This window comes from Lepus europaeus, chromosome 6 (assembly GCF_033115175.1).
Source record: "Lepus europaeus isolate LE1 chromosome 6, mLepTim1.pri, whole genome shotgun sequence".
NCBI lineage: Eukaryota > Metazoa > Chordata > Mammalia > Lagomorpha > Leporidae > Lepus > Lepus europaeus.
Genome location: NC_084832.1, coordinates 96,053,163 through 96,073,027, shown reverse-complemented (window position 1 = coordinate 96,073,027; position 19,865 = coordinate 96,053,163). Strand labels below are relative to the sequence as shown.

Below are 19,865 nucleotides of genomic sequence, written 5' to 3'. Positions count from 1 at the left end.
ATTTGGGCACTGTTTCAAGTCCTGGCTGCTCCTCTTCCAATCCAGCTCTCTGCCAGGGTCTGGGAAAGCAGTAGAAGATGTCCCAAGTCCTTGGGCCCCTGCACCCACATGGGAGACCAGGAAGAAGCTCCTGGCTCCTGGCTTTGGATCAGCTCAGCCCTGGCCATTGCGGTCATTTGGGGAATGAACCAGCGGAATGGCAGACCTCTCTCTCTCTGGCTCTACCTCTATGTCTTTTAAATAAATAAAATAAAAGGTGACATATATAGTAAGGAACACAGCACTCTATTCTGCAAATCTCTGTCTTGGAACAGTATTTGCATGATACACATTTGATTTTAAAATGTCCAGAAACATGTTTTTCATGTCTATTTAATTTACTTGAAAGGCAGAGAGAGAGAGAGAGAGAGAGAGACCATCCATCTGCTTGTTCACTTCTCAAATGCCCAAAACAGCTGAGACTGGGTCAGGCTGAAGCTAGAAGCTGGAGAACTGCACAAAGGTCTCCCAAGCACTTGAGACAGAATCTGCTGCCTCCCAGGACCATCTGCAGGAAGCTGGATGGGAAGCCGGGACTCTGGGCACTGGGATCTGGGAGGCAGGCTTTGCAAGGCAACTTTACCTGCCTCTGGAACACGTGCAGCCTCCAGAACACGTGCGGCCTCCAGTTTCTCCATGGCTTTCTGACTTTTTTTTTTCCCCAGGAGAAGGAGTTGGAATGAAGACCGGGCCATTACCTGCTGAATGACCTTGGGCAGCTCACTCTGTTGCTGGAACATAAGGAACTTAATTATCTCATTTAAATCAGATAATGAGGCTTTACCTGCCCGAAGGCAGAGAGCTGGAATACAGACTATCTTGGTTATCTTCAACTCCACCAGTGACTATCTTTTTTCTTTTTAAAAATTGTTTTTAGTTTTTCTTCGGATCTCTCCCATATTACCCTCTTCCATTCCAGTCTGGGGGCCACTTAACTTCCCTGAGTGCCTCTGGGAGCCGTGGGTAAGGCTGAGGAGCAAGGGTCTTCAAATCTGGCCTGGAAGGTAGGATCACGTGTCCGGCGCCCAACTGAGGTGTCCTCTGCTTTCCTGGGGTGGGGGGGAGGCTGCAAAGGACGGAGAGGCCCCGAAGCCAGTGCCTCGGGTGTCGCAGCAAGGAGCATCTGCCCGGGAGCAACACCTGAGTTACTCGGACGCTCGGGGACCAGAGCGGCTCGCCTCCTCGCTCACCGCGCTCATACCCGGTCTATACCGGGTACGCGTTCCTTGGCCCCATCCTTCCCAGCCCCGGGGGCTGCCAGTAAGGCATTTCCCGCCCGGCTCGGCTCCTCGGGGGCGGAGCCCACCTGTGTCCGGGGGCGGGGCCTAGGCGGAGGCGGGACAGGTGGGCGTGAGGTAGTGCCCCAAGCTGGAGAAAGAGCCCGAGCTGGCCGAGGCCAGAGGAGAGGCGGGCGGGCGGGCACCCGGGCGGCCTCCTTTAGGGTAGCCGGAGAGCGCGAGCGGCGCAGGAGGGAGGCAGCGAGCCTGCGACCGGAGAGGCGTGGAGAGCGGAGCCCGGCGCCGAGGACGCTCGGGGAGGAGGGGCCGCCTCTGCTCCTGGCGGCGACCTGCGAGGCGCCCGCGCGGCCGGGGGACCCTCGGGCGCCGAGCATGGGCCGGCGCCCCGCCGGGAAGCGGCCGGGGGCGGTGGCCTCGGCGCAGCCCTGAGGCTCCGCGCTGGGGCTCGGGGCGCCCGCGGCGCTGGGCCCGGCTGGGGCCGGGGGCTGGGTGCGGAGCAGTCCGCGCTGGCGGCGGCCGCCTCGGCGCCGAGCCATGGGGAGCCCCCGGGCCGCGCTGCTGCTGCTGCTCCTGCGCCCGGCCAAGCTGCTGCGGAGGCGCTTCCGGCTGCTGCTGGCGCTCGCCCTGGTGTCCGTGGGGCTCTGGACTCTGTATCTGGAACTGGTGGCGTCGGCGCAGGTCGGCGGGAACCCCTTGAACCGGAGTGAGTAGCACGGGATTGAGGGCGGGCGCGGAGGCAGGGGAGGCAGCCCGCAGCGCCCGCGCTGGGGGACCCGCCGCGCCCCCTCACACCCGGCTTCCAACTCGGTTTCCTCTCCAGGTGCCCGGCGCCGCCCTGCGTCTCCGTGGGGAGAGAGGCGAGTCGGGGCGGCCGCGGAGCCCGAGCGCCGAGTCCCCGAGTCCGGGCCTGCCCGCCGGGCCATGTGGGGCCGGGACATCCTCGCCTGTCCCCAGGGGAGATGCGTCGGGAGAGGCGCGCTGCGGCACGGCGGGACTCTTGCGTCCGGAACGCCCCCGGCCGCACCCCCCTCGATGGGGCGCGCTCCCGCGGCGGGGCCCAAACTTTGCCCACCTCCCGCTGGCCGGCTCGCCGGGGCTCCCCTCCCGCCGTGTCTTCACGGCTGCCTTTTAAACAATGCCCCCGAGAGCCTCCTCTCTCCTCCCTCTTCCCACGCAGCCCTCCCCTCTTCCTCTTGGTACCCCAGCTCCTGCCCTGGCCACCCTTCCTTCTGGTTTTCTGAAGCCTCTGTGGGACCCCCGCAGAGTCAGCCAAACTCCCCAGACCTTGCTCGAGGAGACAATGGGCGACTCGTGGGCTGGCAGCGCCCGGATTCCTGCTTCTGTTTTATCTTGGCCAGACCACTTAATGCTTCTGTGCCTCAGTTGCCTCCTAGGATAATAACGGCATGCCTCAGTTTCCTTTTTTGCTTCGAGGGGCGTGGCTGTCCCAGGTGATTTGCAGTGTACTCTCGGTGGTCGGTGGCAAGGACTGTAAAAGATGAGTTTGAGAGCTGGGAAAAGGGTGAAGGAATGTCCCGGACTCGCCGGACTCGCAGGTTCCTTTCCCAGGCTCAGGGGGCCCAGGACCAAAGCGCCAGCGCCGGCCTCCCTGCTGGTGCTTCTGCCTTGCAGGAAGTTCCGACCACCGCAAGCGATGAAATTGCTGCCCTGGGCTTGGGTCAACTCCTCTACCCTGAGAGGGTGTGGTGCTTTGCCTCCTCCTGTGGCCAAGAAGAGGGAATTACTAGGGACAGAAACCGAGCTGGTTCAGGTTGGAGATGTATATTTATGGCCTAACCGCTCACTCTGGCAGTGGAAATAATTCTGGCTGTGAGTTGGGAAAGGAGGGGGGGGGGGTTGTTCCAATCTTAGCTCTGCCACTAACTAGCCAGGGACTCACGGGAGAAAGCAAGTCAGCAGCGCAGGTAAAACGAGGAGTTTGGTGTAGAAGATCTTCAAGTCCCTTTCGGTCTGGATCCTGAGATTGTGGCGCCCCCACCCCCCCACTGCCACTTGAGCCTTCTCAGGACCAGAGAGAGCACAGCACGAGCAAGGCCGTGCTTAGCCTGTTCCCCAGCTCTGCACGGGAGGGTTCTTTCTGATGACCAAAGTCTGCCTTCCCACAGCTGGCTCTTCCCTCCCCTGAGCCTTGAGGGGACTGCTCTTCCAACACCCTGGCCACTCAGATCCCAGTGGAGGAGCTTAGCCAGAGTGTGTGCAGGGGGGAAGCCTAGGAGAGCTTCCTGTGCCCTCCCTGGGACGCCCCTTCCCAGTGAAGTCATCGTGTGTGTGAGTGTGTGTGTGAGTGTGTGATAGTCGGTGGGATCCTCTGTGCAAGGAGTTGCTTTGTGGCCACAAAGCCGGTGACCTTCTTTCCTCCCCTTCTCCGCTTTTCCGTTGCCTTACCTGTGCTTTGTCCTCCAAGCCCTGGAGCCAGTTTGCAGGCTCAGCACCTCGTGCTCTGGCTCCTCAAGCCTTGCTCCTGTTGCCCACCTCATCCTGAGCCACCAGTTCTTGGGTCTGGTGACTCTCTCTCCTGCATGAATTTACCTGAATTGTCTTGGTCTTTTGTTTCCATTTCTCAGAGGACCCTTTTCTAGAAAAAATGGTCGCAGCTTCCTCTTCCTGAACAGGCTTTTCTGTGGTGCTGTGTGTTTTAACCAGAGGCTCAGCCTGGCCCCTGCTGGGTCACTTGCTTCATCTCAGTCTCTTAGAACCTCCAAGTCCATCTGCCAGGCACTGGGCTGTCCCACCGAGTTCTGCTCCTATGATTTCCCCGTGGATAAACTTCACATTGTGATTGTGGTTTCTGTCTCCTTGTCTGTCTCCCATCCTTTTTGTTGTTAAGAAGCCTGGACATCTTTTATCAGAACTCCATCCTGTCCTGTGGGGTTTTACTGCCAGCTCAGTTAGCCTCTGGAGGGAGAGTGGGGGATAGGGAGGTAGGAGGGGGCTGCTCCCCTTTCTTCCTGCACACCCTGGAGCAACAGCAGCAACCGAGCCAGTAAAATGGGCCCTCCCAGGGCTGTGCTGGGAGACTTTGGCCACAGTCCCCATCTTGGCTCTGCTTCCCAAAAAGCCACCCTGCCCCTCTTCCTAGCCAGCTCTGCCAACTCACTCCACCACCAGCTTTCCTGTCATCCAACAGGCCAAGCCCTGTCCCCAGGAACCTTTCATTTGCCTGCCCCTGGGTGAGTGGCACATTGATCCAGCTGAAAGGAGCACATGGAGAGACGGCGATCGCAGGCTGTGGGGTGGGAAAGTAATGACAGGGGAGCCAGCTTCCTGCTTCATCTTCACGAAATAACCCAGTATTTTAAGATACACATGATGTGCCATTTGGGCTCCATGTGTAGAAAAAGATAGAACCACAATTGGAGTGGCTTCGAAGAAAAACAGCCAACTAAAACCATTAACAAGTAGCAAATGGGTCCCGTGGATAAAAAAATTGGAGCTGCTCACTCATTGACTGATGCAAGTACTTATTTAGTGCAGGCCTCCAGCAGGGCATGGTGCTAGATCACTTAGATGTGATAACCAGCGTACTGCGTCCCCGCTCTCCAGCTGAGGCGCCCGCATAAAAATAATCAAATGGAGAACCTAGAGGTTTCTTTCCATGCCACTCTTGGAAACGGGGCACAGTCCTTTCCACTAGTAGTTCCTGGACGTGGGGACGTTTTGGGAGACCTTGAGGAGTTACCGGCAAGGTTTTGATGGATGCAGAAAGAGGGGGTTATTCCCGACAAATGGAGCAGCATCAACAAAGATCAAGGACATAGTATGCGGGAATGCCAGGGACGCAGAGGTTATGAAGGAGAACGTAGGGTGGTGCTGTGTTATGGAAGACTTTGAATGACAAGCGTGGTGTTTGTTCCGCAGAAAGCCGTTGAAAAAGTTTAGAATAGGTTAACATTGTAGAATGAAACAATACTTTGGGTATGGAATAGGGGTCCAGGAATAGTTCCTGAAGGTCTCTTACTGTGCCTGACATTAGCCCTTTAGCTGCTGGGCTATGACACTGTCAGGGGGCAGTCTGGGGGATAGAAGGGTACTGAGAGGGCCTCAGCAGTCACCATATACCAACACATACCCAGGTATTTTCATGTTTTTGTAACTGATACAGCTATACTGGTATGTGCTGGTTAAAAAGCAGCCCTGGGAGCAGACTATTATTGGAAGTTAAAGATTCTCCATTCTGGCAGGTTTTAATAAGCCATACCCATTTGTTCAGATTGGATTCGCTAAGGGTCTGCCTGAAGGCAGAGGTCTGAGCTGAAATGGTCTCTAGGTTTTTTGCTCTGTCTTTGACTTGCTGCTGGGACCACTCGGTGCCAGAGCCAGACAATGACCAGGGTGAAAAAGAGAGTGTGTTCTGACCTCTTTGTAGATCTCTCAAGGCTGGGGCTGGCGTATTCTCATGTCAGCTGAGGTTCCTATGCTGAACCCCAAAGGGCTCTCAAGCACAGGACTAATTGGTGATGTTGGCTGCCTTAAACCGACACCACATCCTTCTGGTTGGCCCTTGCCCTTCCTGATTGACTGGAGCGAGCTGTGCGAGGCTCACCCACAGATGTCAGGCGGCCACTTGTGCCCCGGTCACTACAGCCATTCCAGTGGGAAAGGACATAATCCCTCCAGCAACGGAGGTAACTCAGGGCAGAGCCGTAATCTGAGACGCAGGCAGGGAGAGAGGGAGAAGCAAATGAGACAGATGTGTGGGCCGAGCAGGGATAGCGTGGCTTAGGGTTGAAATTCAGAGCAAAGGCAGGCACAGAGCTTCACGTGGGCTGGGCCGCGTTTCCTCTGCCCGGGCTGGGCTGGCCTTCCTTCCCCATGGAACGTCGGGCTCTGTTTCCAGTGCCCCACTTCCCTCTCTTCATGCAGACATGCTGGTCACCTGGCTGCTGTGGATATCTCCAAGTCGGTATTGAAGTCTGGGTACATGGTAGGCACTCAAATAAGTACTTACTGGCTATAAATGGTCAGCTCTGAATTTCAAAGCACCTGATATTTTCCACTGGCAGATACTCTGTTTATCAGTGACTGATCCAAGAATAGCACCCAGGAATTCTCGTTCCGGTACCATAATACATTTAAACAACAATGGCCTTTGAATACAAATGAAAAAGATAAGAACTGGCCAATGATGCTTTTTATTTTATTTTATTTGTATGCTTGATATTTTGCTTTAATTTTATTTAAGTTACAAGTTTCATGTATTTCATATATACAGATTTAGGAACATAGTGACACAATGGTGCTTTTTTACTCTGTGTGTTTTCTCTCTGGGCCCACTCTGTGTGTTTTACTCTGTGTGCCCCAGAAGCACAGCATTTGATGGGAGGAGGCCTTGCCACATGTGTTGGGCAGCTCTCCTTTCCGGGGTCTCGTCAGTCCCTGTCCTGATGTGGCCAGCAGAATCGCAGCAACACGGCTGCCATCTTGGTCCTGCCCCCCACCCGGCAGCCTCAGTGTCAGCTGAGGTCCAAGCTACCCCGCTCAGCAGTGCTGGAGCTGCCTGCCACTCCCTGTCCTGGGAGCTGTTCCCGGCATGGTTTTAACTGCTTTGCAGCACAAGGTCTTCTGAAACAACCCGTTCTGTGCTGGTGTTGGGAGAGGCTGGTAGGTGCGCTGCAGTAATTTTCCGGGCCACAGAGCCTGGTCTTGCCCTCTAGTGCTGAGCTTTATGGAGCAGAGCAGTGCAGCGCAGCGCAGGCGCCGGAGCCCAGTTTGCTTTGGAAGGGGGCCTAGAGTTTGTTCTTGGAGTCGCTGCTCACTGTCTAGTTCTCTCCCAAGTTCGCTGGTCTCAAAAGTTACCCTTTTATTTCCCACAAACATTTTTCCTGTATCTAAAAATGATGAGGTCAAAATGAGGCAAGACATGTATTTAAAGTTTTCAGATAATCCTCCTTTTTGTCTTATGTGACTTACATAATTAATAGATTTGTATGTTAGCTGATACACAAAATGCCACTGGAAGAGGTGGGTGTGGTTTGAACAGTGTATGTAAATGAGTGTGTTGTATATTCTGAGCAAAGTCCTCAGGTTCTATTTTTTTATTTATTTTTATTTTTTTATTTTTTTATTTTTGACAGGCAGAGTGGACAGTGAGAGAGAGAGACAAAGAGAAAGGTCTTCCTTTTGCCGTTGGTTCACCCTCCAATGGCCGCTGCGGCTGGTGCATCGCACTGATCCAAAGCCAGGAGCCAGGTGCTTCTCCTGGTCTCCCATGCAGGTGCAGGGCCCAAGGACTTGGGCCATCCTCCACTGCCTTCCCGGGCCATAGCAGAGAGCTGGCCTGGAAGAGGGGCAACCGGGACAGAATCCGGCGCCCCAACCGGGACTAGAACCCGGTGTGCTGGCGCCACAAGGCGGAGGATTAGCCTGTTAAGCCACGGCGCCGGCCAACTTTTAGGTTTTTTAAAAGATTTATTTATTTATTTATTTGAAAGTCAGAATTACACAGAGAGAGGAGAGACAGAGAGAGAGTCTTATATCCAATGGTTCACTTCCCAATCGGTCGCAATGGCCGGAGCTGCACTGATCCAAAGCCAGGACTCAGGAACTTCTTCCAGGTGTCCCATGCCAGTGCAGAGGCCCAAGGAGTTGGGCTGTCTTCTACTGCTATCCCAGGGCATAGCAGAGAGCTGGATGGGAAGTGGAGCAGCCAGGTCTCGAACTGGTGCCCATATGGGTTGCCGGCGCTTCAGGCCAGGGCATTAACCTGCTGCGCCACAGCGCCGGCCCCTAACTTTTGGTTTTATGCTTAATGTTTTACATATTTTAAAAAAACCTTATTCTGACCAACAGTTTAATTTTCCATTATTGTTTTTTAAAGATTTATTTATTTATATGAAAGGCAGAGTTACAGAGAGAGAGAGATAAAGAGAGAGAGAGAGGTCTTCCATCTGCTGTTTCACTCCCCAAATGGCCGCAATGGCTGGAGCTGAGCTGATCCTAACCAGGAGCCAGGAGCTTTTTCCGTACCCTATGTGGGTGAAGGGCCCAAGGACTTCGGTCATCTTCCATTGCTTTCCCAGACCATAAAAGAGCTGCATCAGAAGTGGAGCAGCCAGGACTCAAACTGGTACCCATATGGGATACCAGCACTGCAGGCAGTGGCTTTACCCACTATGCCATGGTGCCGGCCCCTTATTATTGGTTTTTTTAAAAAAATTTTTTTTTGGCTTATTTTCTTGAGAGGTAGAGAGAGAAAGAGAGAGAGAGAAACGCTCCCACCTGTTAGTTTGCTCCCCATATGACTACAACAGCTGGGAATGGGCTAGGCCAAAGCTCAGAGCCAGGAATTGAATCCAGGTCTCTCACATGGGTGGCAAGAACCCAATTACTTGAGCTGTCAGTGCTGCCTCCCAGGGTCTACAATAGCAGGAAGCTGGAATCAGGAGTGGAGCTGGGAGTGGAACCCAGGCACTCCAGGGAGAACCAGGACCTTCATCTGGGTCTCCCATGTGTGTGGCAGGGGCCCAAGTATTTGAGCCATCTTCTGCTGCTTTTCCTAGGTTGTTAGCAGGGAGCTGGATTGGAAGTGGAACAGCCAGGGCTTAAACTGGCATTCACGTGGAGGCTTTACCTGCCGCGCCACAGTGCCAGCTCCACCACTGATACTTCTGATCACATTTGTCATACAAGTATATCCTCTCCTCCAAAGATTTTAGAGAAAGACTCTCTCACACCTATAGCGAGACTGTGAACTTGAATATCTGTGGCTACTGTGTGGCCTGTCATAAACATGAAAAATTCAGTCCCCTTACTAACAGCTAATAAAATGGGTTCAAGGGAGAGACTTCCTTGCCATGCCCACCTGTTTTTTTCCTGTTCAGCTATGTTTTTTGTTGTCTGGCAGAGGCTTTGCTTGCATTGTACTTCATAGGAGGTAAAACTGTTCTTTGTGACATCAGGTCCTAGGAGGAGGACCCATGGGTGGGAAAAGAATAAAGGTAAGGGTGGGAATAGAGAAGTGACATTCTTGGCCAAGCAAGGAAGCCAGCAAGTTAAGGGATGTGTATTTTTCAGTTTTTATTTTGCAAATCTGGAGTGGCTGCAGAGGTGGTTCATTTTAAAAATTAAAGCAAAAATGTTGGTGGAGGATTTACTTTTTTGTGGGGATTGAATGGAATGAAAAGCATTGATGGTTCCTGGAAAAAATTGTGGAATTTGAAGGCAGGGCAGGATTCAAATCCAAGCCCTGTTACTCACCAGTTGTGAGGCCTTATAGAAGGTGCTTCTTCCTTTCTAAGCCTCAGATGCTTCATCTGGCTAATGGGGTTAGGATGCCCACCTTGTAGAATTTTTCTTGTAACTAAATAAGTTTTAGAAAGGAGCTACGCATTTGGACTAGCAATGGAGATGCTGGCATCCCATTTTGGAATATCTGGATTTGATGCCCAGCTTTGGCTCCTGACTCCAGCTTCCTGCTAATGTGGACCCTGGGAGGCAGTGGTGATGCCTCAAGTAATTGGGTTCCTGCCACCCACATGGGAGACTTTGCCTGGGGAGGCTTCTGACTTCATCCTCATCTAGCACTAACCATTCGGGGCATCTGTGGAATGCAATCAGTGGATGGACGTTTTCTGCCTGTCAAATAAATAAATGAAAAGAAAGAAAAAACAAGAGTTAGTGAACCTACTACCTAGTTGTTAGAAAGTAGATCTAATAGAAGTCTGGTGCATGTTGGCCACTCCTGTTGGTTCCCATACAGCCTGGTAGGGACTGGAGGACGGCTGTGCAGGCAGTGAACAGAGCCCTCAGCTGGCTCCTCTGCCAGTGCTTCTGCAGCTTTTCAGTCCCCAGCAGTCACAGGGCCACCCATATGTAGCACCTGCCCCCACATGCACACTCCTCACTCTGTGATGCCGAGAACCAACTGGCTCACCTTCCCATCCCCTCCCCAGGCAAAAGTTTGCTTTGGGGGGTTGAACAGGTAGGTCAGGAGTCAGGAATCTCCGTTCCTGGGAATGGGAGGTGCCTGGGGGATGTGCCAGGGCACGAAAGCACAGCCAGGGGGAAATGGCAGCCTGCCACTCTGTGACGTTGCCTCTGAGCACATTTGGGGTTTCTGGACTGGAGGAAGATCGCCTGGCAGTTATCTCCATTTAAATCCAGCTTCGCAACTGACTGACCATGGGTCCTGTTCTTTGTTTCATAAGCTTTGGAAGGGGATGCCTCCTTTAGGAGTAGATTTGGAACTCTTCTCATGCCGCTAAGGAACCAATCAGTCTTAGACATTCTGGCTCTGGTCTTTTAAGACACGGTGGCCTGAACCGAGAGGTGGCAGCTATCCCAGGGCTTCTGGCCACTTTGGCCTCCAAGGTCATCTCTGACAATGTGGTCTCCATACACGGAGGTGCCTGAAAGATGAAAGGGCTCCCTGCTGAGATCTTCTTACAGATCCTCTGGCCCCCTCCTTACCGCCCTGCCTGCCAACCCATGGTTCATATGAATGCATGTGGCATGTGCTCATTCACGCCCTCCCCTCCCCAGCCAACTGTCTCAGTACCCTGCTCACACCACAGCTGGCTCAACCGTTGGCAGCAGTGGGAACCTAGCGAGTCATGCAGCATGATTGACTGTTAAGGATCATCACCCTTTGAAGACAACCCAGTCATCTTTACCTTGGCCAGAATGTGTCTGTGGAGGGCTCCCAGAAAAAGGAGTCCATTGTGATGCTGTTTGACCATCGGCACTTTGATTTCGTGTATTGATTACTGGGGTGCCTGTGGGGTTGGGGGAGGGATCATGGTGTCACTGAGGGTGCACAGGCAAGGTAGCTCCGTTAGGCACACCTGGACTCTTGTCGCTGGGACCCAAGTTGTTGTGTCTCAGTATTTACTTAAATAGCAAGAATTGTGTGTCTCCCGTTTGTGCTTAAGCACCAGCTCCTCATTTGCACAAATACTTGCAGTTGTATTTGGGCATTCTGCTGTAGAATGTAAACCAGGGAAGAGAGCAAAAGGAAGAGCAAAAGGGAGTAAGGATGTTGAGGATAGCCTCTTGAACCAGGGTCTGCAGGCAATACATGTTCTCATTCTTGGTTCTTTTGTGTTGGCTGAGAGCCTGGGGAAAAGGAGATGGAGATGGGGAGCCCAGCCCTGGTGAATGACATCAGCAAACGATGGTGGGGGAGAAACTGAGAGAGGCTTATACTTTTCACTTAGTGGTTCTATTTTTTTGATTTATTTGTTTGCATTTCATATTCATTGGGTCCCTTTAATCTGTTTTTGTTGTTTAATTTGAGAGGCTGAGATAGAGTAGCACACAAAGAGATGAAGAGAGAAAGCTCCCATTCGCTGGTTCACTCCCATATACCCAAAGTGTCCCCAGGCTGGGCCAGGCCAGGAGCAGGGAGCCTGGAACTGAATGCAGGTCTCCCTTGTGAATGGTGGGAATCCAGTTACTTGGGCCATCAGTGCTGCCTCCCAGGGTCTGTGTTAGCAGCAAACAGGAGTCAGGAGCTGGGAATCAGACCCAGGCACTTGGATGTGGGATGCTATCCTAAACCACCCCTCCTATTCAGTGCCTTTTTATCTTTTTATCCAAAGTCAGAGTTATAGAGAGAGGGAGAGACAGAGAGAGAAATCTTCTCTCTGCTGGTTCATTCCCTAGATGGCCACAACAGCTGGGGTAAGGTCAGGCCAAAGCCAGGAGCCAAGAGCCTCTTCCGGGTTTCCTGTGTGGGTGCAGAGGCCCAGGTACTTGGGCCATCTTCTGCTTTTTCCAGGCATATTAGCAGGGAGCTGAAATGGAAGTGGAGCAGCTGGGACTCTAACTGGTGCCCATATGGGGTGCCAACATCGCAGGTAATGGCTTTACCTACTATACAATGCTGGCCCCTGTTGGGTCCCTCTTAAAATACCATAATATGTTGGTCTTTGATTTATAATACATTTATTGATTTATAAATTTAATGATTTATAATAAATTTATTTTATCGTAATCTGTTGTCTAAAATTGTTGGTTGTCCCCAACAAAGAGGCTGCCATAGTGTTAGCTTCTGCTGGCTGCTCTGGCTTTCCCACTTCTTTACTTTTTGGTCCTTGAAGATTTCCCTTACTTTATGGAGGACTTAACGAGGTAAGTAAAAGGAAGTTTATCGTATTTCGTGCAGCATTTTACAGTATTTTGCTGTGGAAGTCCCCGGGCTCGAATTTCTACAACAGGCTCCAGCTCCCACAGTGTGGGGTTAGTGGGGGGCCTCTTGAGGGCCAGGCTGCTGAGTGAGGGCTTGGAGGGCAGTAACCTAAATTTTTTTAAAAAAGATTTTATTTATTTGAAAGGCAGAGGTACAGACAGGGAAAGGTAGAGAAAGAGAGAGAGAGAGAGTCTTCCATCTGCTGGTATACTCCCCAGTTGGCCACAACAGCCAGAGCTGCACTGATCCAAAGCCAGGAGCCAGGAGCTTCTTCTGGGTCTCCCATGTGGGTGCAGGGGACCACGTAGTTGGACCATCTCCCACTGTTTTCCCAGGACACAGCAGAGAGCTGGATCGAAAGTGGAGCATCGGGCATGAACCAGAGCCCATATGGGATGCCAGCACCACAGGCGGAGGCTTAGCATACTACACCACAGCACTGGCCCCCTAAAATTTTTTAAAATGGATTTTGTAGAATGAAGGTGATGTTTTCCTCCTCTCTTTTTTAAAAATTAGTTTCCTAATTTTTTTTTTTTTTTGACAGGCAGAGTTAGACAGAGAGAGACAGAGAGAAAGGTCTTCTTTTTCTGTTGGTTCACCCACCAAATGGCTGCTATGGCCGGCGCGCTGCGCTGATCCAAAACCAGGAGCCAGGTGCTTTCTCCTGGTATCCCATGCGGGTGCAGGGCCCAAGGACCTGGGCCATCCTCCACTGCACTCCCGGGCCACAGCAGAGAGCTGGACTGGAAGAGGAGCAACCGGGACAGAATCCGGTGCCCCAACCGGGACTAGAACCTGGAGTGCCGGCGCCACAGGCGGAGGATTAGCCTAGTGAGCCGTGGTGCCGGCCTCCTAATTGTTTTTAATTAAAGATTATTTTATTTGTTTGAGAGGCAAAGAGAGAGAGAGAGAGAGTTCCTACCCACTGCTTCACTCTCCAAATGCCCATAATGGCTCCTGGCTGTGGCCAGAGTGAGGAGCTCAATCCAGGGACCCAACTGTTTGAACTATCACCACTTTGCCCTTCAGATTATCTTGATTATACATGTTTGTGAGAACAGTGTGATGATTTGACTCATCTGTTCAATGGGTAGTGGTTAAATCAAGTTAGCATTTCCATCTCTGTTTAAACTTTTTTGATTAGCATTTAATAATTGTGTAGTATAGCATTTCAACAGATGTCGACGGTGTGCACTGATCAAATCAGAACCGTTAACGTTCCCCCTCCTTGCCATGACTGCTGGTGTGGCGCCTTTGAGATCCTTTCTTTCATCTACTGATTTGTACTTTAATTCCTTTTTTAAAAAAAATGTTTATTTATTTGAGAGGCAGATTTACAGATGGAGGGAGAGACAGAGAGAAAGATCTTTCATTCACTGGTTCACTCCCCAGATGGCTGCAACGGCCAGAGCTGGGCTGATCTGAAGCCAGGAGCTGGGAGCCAGGAGCTTCTTCTGGGTCTCCCACATGGAGCAAGAGCATGGGCCATCCTCTACTGCTTTCTCAGGCCATCAGCAAGGAGCTGGATAGGAAGAGGAGCAGCTGAGATGGGAACCGGAGCCCCCATGGGATGCCGGCACTGCAGGCAGAGGCTTAGCCTACTATGCCACAGTGCTGACCCAGTATTTTAACTCTTTTTTTTTTTAGGTTTACTTTATCTTTAATGAGCACTGTTAACATTTTGTACTTTAATTCTTTTTTTTTTTTTTTTTGACAGGCAGAGTGGATAGTGAGAGAGAGACAGAGAGAAAGGTCTTCCTTTTGCCGTTGGTTTACCCTCCAATGGCCGCCGCGGCCGGTGCGCTGTGGCTGGCGCACTGCGCTGATCCGATGGCAGGAGCCAGGTGCTTCTCCTGGTCTCCCATGTGGGTGCGGGGCCCAAGGACCTGGGCCATCCTCCACTGCATTCCCTGGCCACAGCAGAGAGCTGGCCTGGAAGAGGGGCAACCGGGACAGAATCCGGCGCCCCAACCGGGACTAGAACCCGGTGTGCTGGCACCGCAAGGTGGAGGATTAGCCTAGTGAGCCGTGGCGCTGGCCTGTACTTTAATTCTTAAAGCGTGTCCTGACCCCTTCTATGTCCTGGGAACTGTGGCTGTGGGCACATTAAGCTGTCCGGAAGTTTTCAGGGTGGCTTGGAGGCAGGTGGTTCTGCAGTGGTCCAGGGGTCACTGAGTGTCAGGCTGGGAGGGTGCAGATGAAAGCTGAGGCGGGTCAGGGGCGGAAGTGAGAAGACGGAAGAGCTTGGTGATAGTTGGTGTGGAAGGTGAAGGAGAGTCCTGAGTTTCAGATGTGGGTTTCTGCCATGGTAATTCTAATTTAGAGTTGTTCTGCCTACCCAGCACCTCACGAACGTTCTCATGAGAAAAAGGCACCTTCCTTCTCCTTGCGCCCTGGCACCGGGATCCCCTGCTGCTCCCAGGGAAGCACGCAGAGGGACAGGGCGGTGGACACCATTCATTCAGCAGGGATGCACTGAGCACTCAGCTGCCAGACAGCCCTCCAGGTTTTAAAGACATAACAGGGAACAGGAGACTTAGGGTCTTTTACTGTCATGGGCTCTACATTTCTGGTGAGGAAGAGACGGATAATAATCACACCAACAAGTAGGTGACAATTTCAGATGAGTTGTCTTGGGAAGAAAAACAGAATGTGGTGGGCTTGTGTTGTGTTGTGTTGTGTGGTGCCCCTAGGAAAGCAGCAGAGGATGGCCCAACTGCTTGGGCCCCTGCATTCATCTGGGAGACCCAGATAAAGCTCTTGGGTCCTGGCTTTGGCTTGGCCCACCCCTGACCATTGCAGCCATTTGGGGAGCGATTCAGAGGATGGAAATCTCTCTCTCTCTCTTTCTCTCTCAACTCTGCCTTTCAATTTCAAAGAGTTACAGAGAGGGAAAGGCAGAGAGAGGCCTTCCATCCGCCAGTTCACTCCCCAGGTGACTGCAACTGCTGGAGCTGTGCCAATCTGAAGCCAAGAGCCACGAGCTTCTTCCAGGTCTTCCACATGAATGCAGGGGCCCAAAGACTGCTTTCCCAGGCCATAGCAGAGAGCTAGATCAGAAGAGGAGCAGCCGAGTCTCGAACTGGCACCCGTATGGGATGCCAGCACTAAAGGCTGTGGCTTTACCCACTACACCGGCTCCCAGTAAAGAAATCTTAGAAAAGAAAAGAAAACAGAATGTGGCCGTGGCACGGAGTGCTGGATGGGGCTCCAGAGAAGCGAGCAGCTTGGAGTGGGCGCATGCTGTCCAGGAGCTCACTTTGGGAACGAGGTGCTGGTCTTGCTGAGCCCCAAGTGAGTGTCCGAATACAAGGAGCTCAGGGAGTCAGAGAATGGGAGCCGTGCAGAAGAGGAAGAACATGTAGAACGGCATCCCCGCTGTGTTTCAGGGTAGCGTCTCCCCCCTCCCCTCCTGTTGTCCTGAAAACAGCTCTCTTGCCCTCCTGGCAGGAAGAGAGAGCCAGCCTCAGACTCTGAGCTTTCTTCTGGGAGTGCCTGGGAAACAGATGCCGCTGAGAGCTCTGGGCCCCGGGAGAAAGCAACAGTGGTCTTACAAACCTGGGTCCCCGGACGGCAGAGTGGGCAGAGGATGTCCTACGGAAAGCCAGTGGAAATGAGCCTCTGCCCGCTGCCCTCACGGGTTCTTCTGGGGGCCTGTAGTGCACTTATCAGAGTCTGCCTTGCATCAGAGTTATTTATGTCCCTGTTGTCCTTCTCCCTAGTGCAGAGACTGGTAACCCTTTGTGGCTCACAAACACCTGTGAAGAAGTGGTAGATCCTCTCTCCAGAATCTAGCCTCCCCCTCATATATTTCCTGGACCATTTTGGGGGGAGGTGCACACAGGCCCCTGATCCCTAGTTAAAGACTCAGGCCTGAATGCTTTACCCAAAGGCTAGTACATGGCCCGTTCTCAGGACCTGACTGATTGCGGACAGTCTGCCCGTTAAACTGCTCACCCCAGTTGCAGATGACAGATGTTGGGTGGGAGAAGGAGAGGAAACAGCCGTGCTGCTAGGAGGTGCAGGAAACAGTTGTGCAGCTTCGCCGCCTCTCAACCTGGAGAAGCGCAGCTGACGTCTCCTCCCTCGTGGGCTGGTCTTTTCTCAGGCTCTTGACTGCTGCCTCTAAGCCTTTGCTCGTCCTCTTCCCCGGGCTCGTGACATCCTTCTGCTTGCCTTTCCAAAGCTCTACCCACTTTATCCCCTCGCTTTCCCGGGGCCTTCCTCTACCTCTTTGGAACCAGCTGACCTCTTCCTTTTGGGGACTTTTGTTGCACTCACGTTGTCTGATATGTCAGCAGAGCCTGCACTGTGCCCTCAGGCTCTCTGCCCCTGTCTTTACTCCTCGTCTTCCTTGCTTCATTGTGGCTTAGTAGTCAAGGGCAGAGCCGCAAAGTCAGATCATCTCAGTTTGAATCTGGGCTCTGATGCTTGGTTAAGCTGTGCTCCAGTGCAGATTCCTGAGTCTCCATCAATATGCCCCATTCCTTACCTGTACAGTGAGACTAGTAGGAGTACCTGCCTCACTGGGTTATTGTGAAAATCAAGCGAAGTAATACAGATAAAGTACTTAAATGGGGTGGTTGTTTGGTGCAGCGGTTAAGACACTTGCATCCCATATCTGAGTGCCTGGTTCAAGTCCCAACTCTGCATCTGATTTCAGCTTCCTGCCAGTATGTATCCTGGGAGGTAGCAGGTGATGGTCTAAGTACTTGGGTCCCTGCCATCATGTATGAGACTCAGATGCAGTTCTTGGCTCGTAGCATGGTCCAGCCCCAGCTATTGCAGGCATTTAGGGAATGAACCAGTAGACGGAATATCTCTGTCTCATTGCCTTTCAAATTAATTAAAAACATTTTTTTAAAAAGAATGGATCCTTGATCCATAGTGTTTAAGAAAATTTTTTAAAAAGATTTATTTATTTTATTTGAAAGTGAGAGTTACAGAGAGGCAGAGGCAGAGAGAGTGAAAAAAATCTTCCATTCGCCGGTTCACTCCCCAAATAGCTGCAACAGCTGGAACTGAGCCAATCTGAAGCCAGGGGCCAGGAGCGTCTTCCGAGTCTCCCACACAGGTGCAGGGACCCAAGGACTTGGGCCAGCCTCAGCTGCTTTCCCAGGCACATTAGCAGGGAGCTGGATTGGAAGTGGAGCAACCTGTACTCAAACCAGTGCCCATATGGGATTCTGGTGCTGGAGGTCGGGGCCTTAACTCACTGTACCACAGCACTGGTTGGGCCATCTTCTACTGCTTTCCCAGGCCACAGCAGAGAGCTGGACTGGAAGTGGAGCAGCTGGAACTCTAACCAGCACACATATGGGATGCCGGCACTGCAGGTGGTGGCTTTATCGCTATGCCACAGCACCGGCCCCTATTGGTTTTTTTTTTTAAGACTTCTTTACTTATTTGAAAGGCAGAGTGACAGAAAGTGGAGGGGAGGAGTGAGGGAGGGAGAGGGAGGGAGAGAGAGAGAGAGAGACCTTTCAACTGGTTCATTCCACAAATGGCCGCAACAGCTAGGTCTGAGACATGCTGAAGCCAGAAGCCAGAACTCCATCCTGGTCTCCAACATGGGTGGTAGGAGCCCAAGTGTTTGGGCCACTATCCGCTGCCTTCCCAGGCACATTAACAGGGAGTTAGATTGGAAACAGAGCAGCCAGGACTTGAACTGTCATGGTACTTTGGCACTCTGTTATGGAATGCTGATATTGAAAGTGGTAGCCTGGGCCGGTGCTGTGGCGTAGCAGGTAAAGCTGCCCTCTGCAGTGCTGGAATCCCATATGGGTGCCGGTTCGAGTCCCGGCTGTTTCACTTCCATTCCAGCTCTCTGCTATGGCCTGGGAAAGCAGTGGAAGATGTCCCAAGAGTCCTTGGGCCCCTGCACCCACATGGGAGACCCAGAGGAAATTCCTGGCTCCTGGCTTTGGATCAGTGCAGCTCTGGCTGTTTCAGCCAGCTGGGGAATGAACCAGCGGATGGAAGACCTCTCTCTCTCTCTGCCTCTCTGTAGTTCTGCATTTCAAATAAATAAATAAATCTTAAAAAAAAAAAAAGTGGTGGACAGGGCGTTAACCTGTTGCACCACAATGCTGGCCCCCTGTTATAGCTTATTATCATTTATTTTTAAAATTTCTTTTAAATATTTATTTTATTTATTATTTGAAAATCAGAGTTACACAGAGAGAGGAGAGGCAGAGAGAAGAGAGAGAGAGAGAGAGAGGTCTTCCATCCGCTGGTTCACTCCCTAATTGGCCGCAACAGCCGGAGCTGCGCCGATCTGAAGTCAGGAGCCAGGAGCTTCTTCTGGGTCTCCCATGCAGGTGCAGGGGCCCAGGGACTTGGGCCATCTTCTACTGCTTTCCCAGGCCATTGCAGAGAGCTGGATAGGAAGTGGAACAGCCAAGTCTTGAACCGGTGCCTATCTGGGATGCTGGTGCTTCAGGCCAGGGCGTTAACCAGCTGCGCCACAGCACCCAGCTTATTATCATGTAATCAAATTTTACAGCCCTTCTCTCTCTCTTTTGTCTGGTTTTGGGGTGCTGTCTCTCAGATATCAAAGAATCCCAGATCAGGGATGGATCTTAGATATTTTAATTCGGAGGTGGACAGTACCCGCTTTCCTGTTGAAGCTGTTTCAGGCATCTCCAATAACATGTACAATTCTCTTACTGAGCCCTGATGCAATCTCAGACTTCGTCCACACAGCTCACCAGGCAGTGACTACAAACTGCTGTTGGCCTCGCCTCCTGATTGTGCCAGTAGAGTTGGGCCCAGAGTCTGGTCTCCCTGCTGCAGACGCCAGAGCTCCTGACGCCGGCACTGCTCTTCTCACCATCCCGGGCTGCGCCCCTCTGCCTCACTCCCTCCTTTTTATTTGCTGAGACTGTTTCCTTTCAATGCCTACATTTTGTAAGGTCAGGAGAATTTTTTCTTTCTTTCTTTCTTTCTTTTTTTTTAAGATTTATTTGTTTGAAAGAGTTACAGAGAGGTAGAGGCAGAGAGAGAGAGAGAGAGAGAGAAAGAGAGAGAGAGAGGAAGAAGTCTTCCATCCACTGGTTCACTCCGCAAATGGCTGCAACAGCTAGAGCTGAGCTGATCTGAAGCCAGGAGTCAGGAGCTTCTTCTGGGTGCAGGGGCCCAAGCTTCTACTGCTTTCCCAGGCCATAGCAGAGGGCTGGATCGGAAGTGCAGCAGCCGGGACTCAAACTGGCGCCTTTATGGGATGCTGACACTGCAGGCAGTGGCTTTACCTGCTACGACACAGCACCAATCCTGGGGAATACTTTCGTAATAATTGTTTGATTTATGTATTTTACAATTTTGTACAATAGAGAGATGGACATGTCCCATCTGCTGGTTCACTTCCCAAATGCCTGCAACAGCTGGGGTGGGGTCAAACGGAAGCCAGGAGTTGGGAACTTATTCTAAGTCTCCGACAT

At 52.0% G+C, this 19,865-nt stretch overlaps 1 protein-coding gene across 1 annotated transcript in view; it reads left to right on the top strand.

Annotated features, from left to right (window-relative positions):
• The first annotated feature begins 1,811 nt into the window (after positions 1 to 1,811).
• B4GALNT3 (beta-1,4-N-acetyl-galactosaminyltransferase 3) overlaps positions 1,812 to 19,865 on the top strand; it is a 108,572-nt gene continuing 90,518 nt past the window's right edge. The window contains exon 1 of the mRNA XM_062195421.1: positions 1,812 to 1,980. Within this exon, the coding sequence (XP_062051405.1) occupies positions 1,812 to 1,980 (169 nt within the window). The remainder of the gene's footprint in view (positions 1,981 to 19,865) is intronic.